Source organism: Rhipicephalus sanguineus, unplaced genomic scaffold (genome assembly GCF_013339695.2).
Source record: "Rhipicephalus sanguineus isolate Rsan-2018 unplaced genomic scaffold, BIME_Rsan_1.4 Seq441, whole genome shotgun sequence".
In the NCBI taxonomy this organism is placed as follows: Eukaryota; Metazoa; Arthropoda; class Arachnida; order Ixodida; family Ixodidae; genus Rhipicephalus; species Rhipicephalus sanguineus.
Window position 1 is genome coordinate 18,050 of NW_023615264.1, and position 14,573 is coordinate 32,622.

General features: G+C 43.7%; 1 protein-coding gene across 1 annotated transcript in view; it reads right to left on the reverse strand.

The window, feature by feature from the left end:
- Window positions 1-14,573, reverse strand: part of LOC119377371 (heterogeneous nuclear ribonucleoprotein H-like) — a 51,582-nt gene that overhangs the window by 7,551 nt on the left and 29,458 nt on the right. Inside the window, 5 exon segments of the mRNA XM_037646871.1 lie at window positions 12,123-12,181; window positions 12,183-12,277; window positions 12,549-12,590; window positions 12,592-12,640; window positions 13,983-14,019. Of these exon segments, the coding sequence (XP_037502799.1) occupies window positions 12,123-12,181; window positions 12,183-12,277; window positions 12,549-12,590; window positions 12,592-12,640; window positions 13,983-14,019 (282 nt within the window).

Here is a 14,573-nt window from a genome sequence, read left to right on the forward strand (position 1 = left end):
GCACTGTGAAGGTCAGAAAACAGATGAACACTCACTGGTGGTTATTTTTTCTGATTCACTCTCATTAGTATCTTTAATTAAAAGCTGTAAAATGGTGCTAGAGTAATGCAAATAGCATCACCCCACAGATCGTTTCAATACGATTAAAATGATACCAAATTTGTGATTTCTACTCCGCAACAACATGGAAAAAAACCCCGTAAGGCTGAGTGCGTTGAGCAAAAATATCAAACTGAGAAAAATGCATTTGAAGTTTCAGACAACTGTAACTTTTGTGGAAGTGCAGCCACAGCACTAGTGGTTATATCATTTGATAGGTTTCTTCTTCACGAGAACAGCCATACCAAATATGTGACCATGACCTGCCAATGTACTGGCAAAATCTTCTTATAAAGCCACATAGTGCACCCAGTACCAGAGTGATAAACTCCACCTTTAGCAATTCATAGGCCTGTACCAATTCCTTGCAAGCTAAAGAAATACAAATTTGTCTATGAATGTGGCTTTGCAACAGGCAAATAAAATAGACAGAGAGATTAAGTCTAAAAAGCACGTGGGTTATTTAATAAACCAAAAATCAGTTACCGTATTTACTCGCATAATGATCGCACTTTTTTAAAAAAAAAAATTGACGCAAATTTCGGGGTGCGATCATTACGCAGGGTAAATTTTCCGCGAAATATTTTGAGCACCGAAAACGCAAACAAGTCGCGTATCGGAATTCTTACGATAGCTATCTTGAACATAACCAAAAATAAAAGTAGAGTAAGGCTTACCTTTGTAATCAACGCACACATTACGCAGGAACTACATGCATTGCATATTGCCCTATTTTTTTCATTCACTGAAACCGGCAGTGTCATCACAGTCCCACAGAAGGTTACCTTCCGTTCCGTCGAGCGCGTTAGATATGCCTGTCTTCTTGAAGCTGTTGGCGACAGTTTTGCTCTTGCCAGTTTTGGTTTCACGGAAAGCCCGGCGCGTGCTGTTGGTAGCTATGAGCTTCTCACACTGATTTTTCCAATACCTAATTCTGATTTTGTCGACGCCGAAATGCCTGCCGGCAGCGCGGTTGCCGTGCTCGAGCGCGTAACCGCCTTCAGCTTAAACGCGGCAGTAAAACTCGCGTATCGCCCCATCGTGAACCGGCACTCAAACAAGCCCACGAGGCGCATCTCGACAACGTTTCCTCTTGCTGTCATGAAACGTTTAAGAAAAGCCGCAGCGCCTCACATCGCTGCTTCGCAAGGAGAAGGGCTACCTCACACGACGACGATGTTGACATTGCAGCAAGCTACCATAAATGCAGCAAGCTACCACCGAAACATCAAAACGAACCGTCGATCAAAATTAACGACAAAATACGGCCGCTGCCTCGCTCTCCACGTGAGATGGGGCTGTAAAGAAGGTAGTCCATAACTTGCTTTCCTTGAAGCACGCGCCGATTGGAAGCATCAAGAGCAAATTGCAACCGAAGCAAAAGCGAGGATCAGGGATGCTGCCATGTTGCCGGAAATCGTCACACTCGCTTCCGGGCGACAAGCGATTTTTTCTGGTTTCCCAAAAACCTGCAACGCGACAAGCGACGGCGATGGATGGCCCTCCGCGACAGCAAATCCTGTCCCTCGTCTCCGTCGCTCGAAAATCGCGTGCATGCGGTTGGGCCTTAACACTGCGGGATATCAAAACCACGTGATCAAAACAAACATGGCGGCTGGCGGAGCTAAGCGAACGCGTTTTTTCTCTTAAGTCATGGAGCTCGTGAGTGGGTCATGCGCGTCAGAACAGTTTCTTCCGTCGAAATAATGAATTATTTCGTTTAAATCGGTAAATTTGCGGCAACAGCATAGCCATGTTTAAAGGACAGAAACAGAGATGGGCGCATTCAGCTGCCACAGACGTAGAAACACATGGCGGGCATGTGGTGAAAACTACGGCATTTGTCTTTACTGCTATCCTAAGACGGCACACTTCCGCCAACGGTGGGCAAAAATTAGGAATCTGTTTGGTGCGTGCAGTTCACTTGGTGAGTCTTGAAGAGTTATTTACGTAACGTTCGACAGATGGTAAACATGATGATCATCAGCTAGACTTGGCACACGACATATCGCTGCGGCAAGTTCGGGGTGCGATCATTACGCGGGGGAAAAAAAAAATCGAATTTTGACGACAAAATTTAGGGGTGCGATCATTACGCGAGTGCGATCATTATGCGAGTAAATACGGTATTAGTGTCCAGCAATAGCACTTGGCTCAACAGCAGGCAAGGGCTGTACTCGGGGTCCCCTGCTGGTTTGTGTAATTTTGAAAGTCTGTGCTTGGTGTCACTACTGTATAAATGCTCCTTTTGCAACTTCCAATGTCAGTTTTTAACCTTCTCAAGGCTGTGGAGCACAAATCAATTTCCCAAAGTGTAACACGGCGTCTCTGCAATTTCGGTGTTGCTCTGTCAGGTCGTGGTTGAAGCGACTACCGTTGCACCCTTGTCGACAGTATTTGTGGCCCTAATTTAATGCATTTCACTTCAAATGACATTAATTATTTTAGCACCACTATCACCAGCTACCTTCTACGAGAAACACTTCTCGCGCGAGTCGCACCTATGATAATGAAGCACAGGCTTTGAAAGCAGCCTATACCCTCTGCCTTGAAAAAGGTCACTGCTTGAGCCGAACTCGGAACGAGGCACAAGCTTAAAGAACGTTTTTATGACGGATAAGTCCACGCGGATAAATTCTGTGCCATTTTCCTTGCCGCCGTTCACCAACATCCAACGGCTTGAACTTCCGCTGCTTCGTTGCGCGCTGCGATGCCAAGCACTCCTCCCGTCGCCGTATTTCCCGCCCGCGCACTCGGCAGTCCCGCATAGTATGCCATGCGAAAGCGGTTTCGAATGCCACTGAAGCGTTGCCTAATGATCCAATGGCTGCAGCTTGACCAAGGGGAACCGGGCGGTTCTCGTAGGCTCGGCGCTCCGGTAGCGACAAGTAGTTTCGGCATCGCGCCCTCGTACGCTTGGCGCGTCTTCTTTATACGAGAATCTCTGGATGTGCCAGCACAAAATAAGGTGTCACGAACACGAGCGTAAACACAGGAAGATGACACTTGTAACAACACACGAGCACACAACACCGGCAACACGGCAGCCGTGAGCGCAGAACAAAAATACAAAAAGAAAATGGCCGCCTCGGGTTGCGCCAGCCAATGGGAGGCGCGAGAGAAGGGGCTCGTCTCGCGAGCGCTCTGGCCAATGAGCGTTCTACAACCATCCTTCGGAAAAGCGCCGATAGCGGCTGTTCTGTTGCAGCGACGCCATTTTGAAACGCCGCAAAATGTACACAAAGAAAACAGCTTCAAAACAAGCCACTCGGGCAGCAGCGGTAGCGGTTGGCGTGGGTGGATCCCGTCTAAATGCAAGCCTGATATTCTTACAGATGATCATCGCTTGACGTTTTCGCGCTGCCGGATCAAATTGCATCGCAACAAACCGCTGCCACCACGGATTGTCGAGACACGTGACCCTTACCGAGACACGTGACATTACGACTGACGGAGCCTACAAAAGGATCGGCATTCGGCCAACGGACTCACTCGGGCAGCAGCGGTAGCGGTTGGCGTGGGGGGATCCCGTCTAAATGCAAGCCTGATATTCTTACAGATGATCATCGCTTGACGTTTTCGCGCTGCCGGATCAAATTGCATCGCAACAAAACCGCTGCCACCACGGATTGTCGAGACACGTGACCCTTACCGAGACACGGGACATTACGACTGACGGAGCCTACAAAAGGATCGGCATTCGGCCAACGGACTCACTCGGGCAGCAGCGGTAGCGGTTGGCGTGGGTGGATCCCGTCTAAATGCAAGCCTGATATTCTTACAGGTTAGTGCAAATTGTCTGCAATATTGTATTGGACTCTTATTTATCACTCACCACTTCCGCTGCTGCTGCTGCTGCCCTGAACACTGTTTAAATTGTCTTCACATGTGTATCATTTCCTTCGAGCAAAAATGTCTGCAAAGGCTTGTTCCTTTTGTAAAACAGCGTTAGTGATGATGATGTGGTCATGCGATGTGTTGACTGCAGCGGTGACTTTCACATCGGAAAATGTAGCGGCATCACAGCTAGGTCGTTTAAGATGATGAAAGATGCGACTAAGAAGTCACTTAGATGTCCTACATGTAAGATTGCTCTAGGGAACACTGACACAGCAGGCCAATCTGTGAACCTTCAAACTGAGCTTGCTGAAATAAACAAAAAGCTGTCGCAAATGCAAGCGCTAGAAGCAAAGTTAGATAAACTGATGTGCTTGCAAGAAACTGTGCAGAACATTGAAAGGTCAGTGCAGCATTTGTCTGATACTTACGATCACCTAAATGACGCTGTAAATAAGCAGGAACAAGGTATCGATGAATTACGCCGTCGAATGGAGGCTGTTGAACAGTCACGAGACGTGACAGTGCTTTCAAAGTTAAAAGAACAAGTGGACGCTCTAGAACAGTACAGCCGCAGACAGAACATGGAAATTCATGGTTTGTCTCAACGAGAAGGAGAGAACCTGTTAACAGAAATAAATAAGATTGCCGCGCAGCTTGACTTGCCGTCACTATCTGAAAAAGATATTGACGGAATGCACCGTCTGCGTGCAAAAGAGGGTAGGGATCCTGTCGTTCTTGTCCGTTTTGCCACAAGAACATTAAAAACTGCGTGGTTCGAAAAGAAGAAAAATCTCAGGAGCAAAACACAGGGTATTAAATTCTTTGATAACCTGACTCCTACGAACAAGCGGTTACTATGGCTTGCAAAGAACAGGGCACGGGAATTGAACTATCAATTCGTTTGGAGTTCACAGGGAAGTATCTTTGTGCGCAAGCAGCCGAATGCTCGCGCAATAAGGCTGGCCACGGAAAGTGACTTAGAAAAAATCGTCTAAGATTAAAACACACCGCCAACTTCCACAAATATGGAATCCTATCAGAGTGTTGCATCTTTTAACGACTTGGTAGCGAAGAATAGCTGTTTTCGTGAAAAAGGGCTTAAACTGTTCCATGTGAATGCGCAAAGTTTAAGAAATAAGCAAGTTGACATGGAGACATACCTATCGCAACTAAATTGTTACTTTGATTTCCTAGCTTTTTCAGAGACATGGTACGCGGCTGAGCATGACGTCATACATTTCACGGGTTACAAACACATTTCAGTTTATCGTTCTAGAAAGCGAGGCGGTGGCGTCTCCCTGTATGCTCGCGAATGCCATGGTTGCGAAATCTTGCCTGAATTTACTTGTGTGACCGATGATTTTGAATGTGTTGCTGTAGTTTCTCGAAACATTCTGATTGTTGCTGTCTACCGCCCACCGCAAGGTGCCCTAACAGGACTACTTCATTATATGGATTCAGTGCTTGAACTTGCTAACATGAAGAAATTCCATTCGATTATTGTTGGTGACTTCAATGTTGACTTACTTTCAAAAAATAATGAAAGTATCCAACTTATTGAAACTATGTTAGCAAATAGTTGTGAAAGCCTTATAGAACTTCCTACGCGGATAACTCCGAATTCAAGAACATTGATTGATTTATGTTTTACTTCTTTCCCCAAAAACGAAACATGTTCTGGTGTGCTAAGCTCTGGCATAAGTGATCATTTGCCGATATTTGCTGCGTACCATTCTGTATGCGCATTGATAGAAATCACAACTTCAAGCGCGTCATAAATAGTCGAAATATACAGCTATTTCAAACGTTACTTTCCAATGCAAATTGGTCTGATGTTTATGCTGAAGGAAATCCCTCAGCATCGTATGATCTGTTTGTGTCCAAAGTGAAAGAAATATACAATGTAGCATTTCCTTTCTCCCCTGTGGTCCGGCATAAAAGAGCTAGAAAGGAATGGGTAAATCATGAACTATATAAACGCATTCAGCACAGAGACAAATTATTCAGTTACTTCTTAAAGACCAGAGACCCCCAAATATTTCAAGAATTCAAACAAGTCCGGAACAAACTCAACAGTGATCTGAAGAAAGCAAAATCTGAATACTACACGCGTAAATTTGAAACTTCCATGAATGATGGTCGTAAAATGTGGAACATATACCGCGAGCTAATAGGTTCCTCTTCACAAAATGTTCCGTCAGAGATTGTTGTAAATGATGTTAAGTTTTGTGGTAATGATGCAGCTGATCTCTTCAATAATCATTTTATTAATGCTGGTGCTCCAACCTCTATATCGGGTATTTCCCATAATCGAAATTATGAAAGCTACATCGGTAATCATGTCAGCGAGACAATATTTCTTACGCCTACATCTGAAAGTGAGATTTCTTCCGTTATTAACTCCTTGAGTAACAAGTCAGCCGCTGGAGAGGATGGCATCAAAGCTCAACCTATTAAAGCAGTTGCTCACATAATATGCGGTCCATTGGAACATATTTGCAACAGTATACTTTCCACTGGAATTTTTCCTGAAAAATGAAGGTAGCTCGTGTTGCAGTAATCTTTAAGGGTGGGAATCACAACGACTTAAACAACTACAGACCGATTTCGGTACTGCCATTATTTTCAAAAGTAGCTGAGCGTATTATATATAAGCGCCTTAATAGCTTTCTACTGGATAAGCGTATTATTTCGGATAAACAATATGGCTTTCAAAAGAACAAGTCAGCCGAAATGGCATTATTAACAATCAGAGATACAATTATAAATAATATTGAAGAAAAAAAACTGACCATTGGTATATTTTTAGACTTTCGAAAAGCCTTCGACTCTATAAAGCATGAAATATTGCTTAACAAGCTCCACGTGTATGGCCTTCGCGGCACAGCCTTAGAACTTATGAATAGTTACCTTAATTCTCGATTGCAGTATACTTCCCTGCAGGATTACAGTTCACAGAAAAGCTCGATTAAATATGGGGTACCACAGGGTTCAATTTTAGGGCCACTATTGTTTATCGTGTATATAAATGATATAGTACACATTCCACTCACAGATGAAATGATCATGTACGCGGATGACACTAATGTGTTTTTTTCCGGTATTGACCTTCACGAACTAGAAGTTACTGCAAATTCTTGGTTAAAAGAACTTCACCAATGGCTATATGTAAATCAGCTTAACCTAAACGCGAAGAAAACAAAGTTTACGGTTTTTTGTTCCAAGAATAAAGAAATAAGGTACGATGTAAAACTTTTTTATTGTGGATCGCAACTAGAGCATGTGACAAGCCATTCTTTTCTAGGTGTTATATTTCATAAACATTTAAGCTGGTCAGAGCACATAAATAAGGTCCGCACCAAGGTTGCACGCTCTGTAGGTTTACTACGACGAATCCGATGCTATGTGCCTGTCAAGCTCGTCAGACAATTGTACTTTTCACTTGTACATTCGCACCTTAGCTACGGCTTATTAGTATGGGGGAACGGAAACAAAACCGACATAGAAAAACTGGCAGTATTACAACGTCGAGCTGTTCGTTTGCTTAACTCTTCAAATGAATACATAGGGTCTTCTGAATTAATGATGCGCTACAATATCCTTAACATTAGAAACTCTTACAGAGCAAAGATTTGCATTCGGCTATTTAAAGAAGTTTCCAGCAACTTTGAGACATTTTCAAATCGGTACCTCAGTCGAGACACAGGATACAGTTTACGCCACACATCAGTAGTAATAAAGAAGGCCAGGACAAACTATGGTATGCAAACCATTGAGTATGAAACTATGTGTTTATGTAATATGTATCCTAATGTTGTTGAAATAGCCAGAAATTGTAAAACAATTCATGAATTTAAACATCTAATAATGAACATGTTTCTTGCTTCGGAACTGGATGTGTTGTATAAATGTTAATATGTTTGGTTACTGCATTAGTAATGGTACTAAGCGCTACTGTTAGCGAGCATTACTGGTCACTGCATTATTCATTATGTTCTTGTTGTTATTACTGCATTAGTGATTATGTTCTGCTACTATGTCATTACTGTCATTATGTTATTACTGTAAATAGTGATCGTGTTCTTATTGTATTAGTGATTATGTTCTTGTTCATTGATCACGTTCTAGAGAAATTGGAACTTTCGACTCCGCTGTCTCTGCTGCCCCAGCGAGGTAAGGCCTAGTCAGGGGGTTTAAGTCCTCCTTTTGCCTTGCCTCGCGGGCAAACGCTGTATGTGTTATGCCCAAATAAAGTTTACTTACTTTACTTAAAAAAGATGGCGGCAATCAGCCAGCTGCTGCGCGCGCGGCGCGCGCGGGAAGTTTGAACAATTTTTGCCTGTTGAGATGCATTTTGCGGCTCCCGTGGCGTCTTAAAAATAAGTTTTAACCCATTTCCCGGGCGAAATCGGCGATAATATTTTGAGGGCAGCTGCTTAGGGGTGCAAACATGCCTAAAATGCGTTTTTCTCAAAACTGATTTTCTGTCCATTTTTTACTATTCTAAGACCCGCGTCCCCCCTTAAGGGGAGACGCGGGTCGAAAAGTCGCGGTTTTCCGAAAAAAATCTGGGTTTTTTTTTTTCGGCTGTATTGTCATCCTTGGACTATAATCTTTTATTTCTGAAAATATCAAGCTCAAATTCGCACGAGAAATTATCTAAAAAGGCTTCCAAGTGAGAAGCGGTGACGCGAGAAATGCGCAAAAATCGCGAAAAAATGGTGTAGTTTGCGTCCTTCTGTTGCGAAAATGACGCGGTGCCCGCCATTTGCAATCCTGCCCGCATGCAGCGTAAAGCTGTCTTCTCCACAATACACCAGGGGTTAGTCTCGTATCTTCACGCAGAATAAAGAAAAAACGAGAAAAACAACGCGTACGTCGAGCGTTTTGAATTTCGCGGCACGCAGCGCGAGGCCGCCATTGGACGGCGGCGCGCTCCACCCTCTCCTCCCTCCCATCTCCCCGGCAAAAGAACGAAGCCTCAAACGCCGCGACCGAGTTGTTCTGCGTTTCTTCTGTATTTTCGTGCCATGGCAAGCCCTAAAAGCACAGTTCTGATGTTCGAAAGTTCAGGACTCGCCACAAGTATCGAGGGAAACGGCGTCGGACGCTTCCCAAAGCGACAGCGATGGACGATGCCCCCGACGCTCCGATATCGGATAGGCCTAACGCCGACACCGAACCCCGCGACAGTGGTGGTGAAATTGACGCTGCGGTGGAATTTATCAGTGCATCCCAAAAGAAGATTGGATTCTTTGAGAGTGAGCCTAGACTTGTAGGTGCTCCTACTGTCAACACGATGCTTTGCGAAATCGGCCGCGCTCACGGCACTTGTGGCGGGTTCGGCATGCCACCCTTGCCGCGAACGGAAGCTCGGCGTCCGAGAGGCGGCTGGAAAGCGCAGACTTTCGGCATTCCTCGAACTGTGTTGTAAAAATTCCGATTGCCCGAGTCTACACTTTCGTCCACGCACACGTGGAGGCGGATGGTGGCCCAATTTGATGTAAATAGTGTTTTTTCCTGATAAATGCCAACGTTTCAAACTTTCAAACTTGTTTTTCTCATTCTCATTTTTTTCGACAATTTCACGTTTTGCGGGCAGCCTTTTATAAACTTATATTATTGTATAGTAACGAAACTTGGCACACGTATTCTTCAAGACATGTAGAATGCAAATATCTACTTGAAATTGCAATATCTATCAGCATTACTTGTGAAAATATTCGGTTACTGTTTCAAAGGAGACTGAAAATAATCAGTTACAGAGTACAATTTTTTTTTATTAGTTCCATTATCTCTGTGGAATATCTGGATAGATATTAGCACTCTACAGTCTACAAAGAGTCTAATAAGATTCAACCCAATGATTTTACTGAAAGTTTAGTACATAAAAGAGTTCCCGCAAAAAGTGTAACATTTTTCTATTGTGTATGACATAACAACTGTAGCAGCTACATGGAAAGTAATGACATATTTGAAATCTGCATGAAAAACTATACATATAGCAGAATTTTCAAGTCTCTATTGCAAAAAATTAAAAAAAAGTTGTTTCGAGGAGCGTCTCCCCTTAAAAGGATTAGCAATTCACATGCAAATCTGATTCACTCCAAATACTGCACACCACTCTGGCCAGCTCTCCCAGTAATGGTTGGTCACTTTACCAAGTGACAGATGGTGCAATGTACTGGTAACATCTATCATCCATTACGAATACCATAGTCACTGACTGAAGCTTCAGCAACAGCTCCCTTGAATCTCAAAGGCTATGCTTCGCTGCCAGTGTGCTTCGGAAACGTTTAAAAAAATTTGAGAGAATGATGATGTACCTATTCTGTGTGACTATGTCCATATGCCAAACCGCAGCACTTTGCAATTGTAAGCATACGATAGTGCTTGTTTTTATTTTGTCCTTAGTTTTATTTTTGTTAAGGGTGTGCGAATATTCGAACTTTCGAATATGTTTCTAATAGTGTTTGCTACTCTATTTGATTCACATCAGAATTTCACCATTCTAAGTATTCGAACTTCCAAAAAATAAAACGGTTTCATTCACTTAATACCAAATCATAGCGCTTCTAAATGGTGTGTGTAAGCACAATTCTCCTCGCGAACTTCGACCTATTCAAAGGTTAGTGGCTGTCACCACACCCTGACACTATTTTAGACAAGGGAGGCACGATGACTACGCACAGACCAGAAGGAGTGCAACATAAAGCGCAAGAGCAGCATCTGCTTGTACCATACTCAATCGAATGTAATGCGCGCCCAATTTTCAACAGTCCTAAACATAAATGCATCTGCACGTAATGCTACAAGATCTCCCAAACCTATGGCCTGCCGCCATATTGACAATCAGAAGAAAAAAAAAAAAAAAAAGGCAAGCACAGTGCACCTTCATAGAAAGTGAAATTTATTCTGCTGGCAGTTTCATTCAGTGCTCCAGTTTTACTGGCTTTAAGGCCACTTCTGGATACGCCTCGATCGTGTGCAGTTTCAAGGGATGTTACCATACAAGCTTGTCATGGAGATCCGAATATTTTCTCATTTCGGCTCGTAGAAACTTTTCCTGGTCGAATGCAGCTGAAGATTTCCTTCCTTTGTCTGCACCCCTCACGGACACAGGGTTTTCAGGCATGCAGAATAGACGCAACCATAGCTGTCCTTAGTGCACGAATGAACTTTCCTTTGACATGAGCTTTCATATTGAAAGGGGTGCATTACCGTTTCCACTTCGTTGGAAACAAATGTGAAGCAGACAGACCACAGTCGAGCATGAAACGAGGCTTAGTAGACTAGCTTTAAAATGCATTCAGTCGCCATTTTGTGATGGCGCCTGTCACTACATCTGCCACTGGCCGTCGGCTGCTACTAATGCCGTGAACGTGGTGTTGGTTTCGTACTCAATCGGCTCATTTTGCTAAACATGCTTTCCGAATAATGCCTTGGCGCTGCAAAATGTCAAGTTATCCAGGCTTTGTGGCAATACCGCAAGTTAAGTCACCCGGTGTCGCTACGCAGCAGCTAGCACAATTCGCTTATCACACAGTGGACACCGCACTATGCCAGGCCTACAGGTGCCATGCAAAGGAAAATTCTTTTTGGCCATGTTTTGCATTAAATTTTATTGTGAAAGGTCACTTGGCCAGGTTTGTGAAAGCGCGCACACATCTGGCCCCCGCAAAAGGCCCGTCTGAGGAAAATGCGTCACTCCACCACCGGTAATGCAACAACTGCCGCAGAAACTACTCGCAGCCGCGAAGGAGGAGAGGGAAATCCGCGCTCTTGTCTGCCACATCAGTTAGGCCTCCACAGAAGTTTGAGGAGAAGAGGCTGACGTAATATGTGTTTTTTCCTCTCACATGTAGTGTTGTCGACACCACTTTGGTTTTACCAAATCGTGTTAATACAATTCAGCCTCTGCATTGCCTCATTATTTATATATGCTTAGGGATCCTCTGCAACTTTTTTCTGTAATTTCGCTTCCTTCGACGTATTCCAAAAAATATTCTATTTACACTCAAACTGTAATCCTCGGATTTGCTTCGCACCCAAAATTTTGCTGTTTGCATAGCTCTAATTTTATAGTTATCACCTTGCATAGAATTATACCCCGTCCATGTACTGTCCCTTGGGCCTTAAGGTGAAAATAAATAAACCACAATCACTGAGAACAGATTACTTACGCATGTGGGCCTTGTCCTTGCTCATGGCCTTGACAGCTTCTTCATGAGTGGCAAACTCACGTCCATTCACCTGATGGGCGGCCACTGTCCTCATAGATCAGGTGCACATTTATTGGATTCATGGGCTGAAAAAAACTGCATAGCAAATTTTTTCCCTTTCAACTTCCATGACCAAAACTATGTGACAATTTTAAATGATCAAAAAATTTTGTTGTGCTCAAAACAAGCAACCCTCACATGACCATCAATTTTCACGTGAAGTTTAATTGAAGCACTGACCTTATGTTGCACCTGTAGCGAAGTCCTCATGCCAACGAAACATGAGGAGTAGTGTCTGAAGGTGCAATAATCACACTAGGATTAAGAGCCAACAGAAAGACCAGTGCAAATACAGAAGAACAGTTTTTGCAAAATACAAAAACTCACCTCAAAGATGTCACGCTCAGTGGCCCGGAATGGTAGACCTCGCCATGTGCACGAAGTGACCAGTGGCTGAGAAGCGAGCACCTCCACAGAACCTCCTAAGAATACAAATTTTGTTAGGTAGAGTGCAGGAAGTACTATTTTTACAGCGAAGCTGTTAAGCTTTTCATTATATGGTTTGAAGCAGGCAACCGAAGTCGAATTCCCAACGAGGCTAAGCTCAGGAACATACCATAATTACCAACAGTATTAGTGCTAATTAAGACTAACTGTGTGTGATGAAACCAAGACCACCAATACTTGAGTTTCATGCGGCCTAATTGAACAGTCTGCGTGAACGACAGGACTCAGGGAGCACAAGAATCTTGTTGGAAAGACTGTCCGTTTCAGGCCACTCGTCATTGCACTGTAGAAGTTGTGCCTGTCAACCCACTTTTTGGCCAGTGTTCGGTGAAGGACAAGCTAACCCGAGAAGTAATAGAAGCTTATGAAATTGATCGTCACAATGAAAACCGCACGAGCGCTCCTTCCGTGACGCTATCAAAAAAGGAGGTAGCATTTTTTACCGTTGATAATGTCATAGGGCAGAGTGCGAAATTCTAGCTTTGTTTTTTTGGTGCTTGGCTTAAAAGGGCTCTCACTGGCTTGTGAAGCCCATATAAGTTTGCTCCATCAGAAATAAAGTATCAGTTGTAGTTCAGCGCTTTGTCTTGCGTATTCTTCCTTCGTCCCCGCTCCATATGCGTTGCAACGTTTCATAATTATGCTAGTTAAGCTGAACCAGGGTAAGTATAGCCAATTAAGCATAGTCAGGGTGTCTGCCAATTCAATTTTTCTACATTCTCAGACTGGTAAGCCTGCTTGGAAAACTAACTATCTGTGTACTGGAAATGAGCCCTTGAGTGTAAAAAAAAAAAAAAAAAAAAAAAAAAGCAAAACAAGGCACTTGCATAAACTGAGCACAGAACAGAGGATGTCTGCTGTTGCATTGCCACTGAAGGAGCTTGACCCCGCCCATCGAGCCTCTGCTCATAGTGCTTCTGGCAAAACCAGAATGCCTTCAAGTCGAGCCGAGGTCATGGCCAAGACAAACAAGAATAAGATTATCGGAGCAGGTAACGTCATGCTTGGGATGATCATTAGAAGCAACAGTGTGCACTGTGCTTTTTTTTACACTCCCACTTAGCTGTTTTTTGCAGAATTCCATGACAATTCCCCGACTTTTCCAGACATGCCCAAATTCCCCGACTATTCTAGGATTTCCAGGTTTTTAAAGTTGGTAGACACCCTGATAGTGAGCATGAAAATTTGTTTAAAAAAGGAATTATCTTAAAACTCTTTTTTCAATTCTATCCAGGTATCTTGTCTGACCCTTATATGGTAGAAAGAGAACCTTGAAAATTTGTTCTGAGGCACGAAAGTATGACTATGTAACACTCACCAAAGTCTGCATAGCCATCCTCTTCAACGAATCCTGTCAGAAATAAAGTATGCAATGTTAACTTCTATAGCCCAATTGCTTTCAATGAAACCAAGCAGAGATATGAAATGTGGAAGCATAAAAAGTTCAGCCAGCACACTTGGCAATGCATTAAGTTATACTACAGTGGATCTACGCATGCAGCCAGCAGGGGGCCTCTATCAATGCACACATGGACCTGCACCAGGCCCATAGCCAGGAATTTTTCGGGGGGGCGGGGGAGAGCCCCTTGCTGAAAGCCTTGACTATTTGAGAAAAACGCCTATTTTCATTATTTTGGTAAAAACACCATGTATCGAAAATTGGGGGGGGGGGGGGGTGCTGGCAAGGGCCTGACCTGCACCCCTTTTCAATTCCTTCTGCACAAAAGCGGTTTACAGACGCCACAGACATGTGCATATTGGAGGCACATGCAGAGTGGATTGAGAGTTTCAAAATGGGGATGTGAGGCAGGATGGCATTTGCCAGCAAGGTTTCGGATGAAACAGCAGCAGTACAGAGGCATACACCCGAGTTGCCACAATTCGCCGAACACACCTGTCGATCCA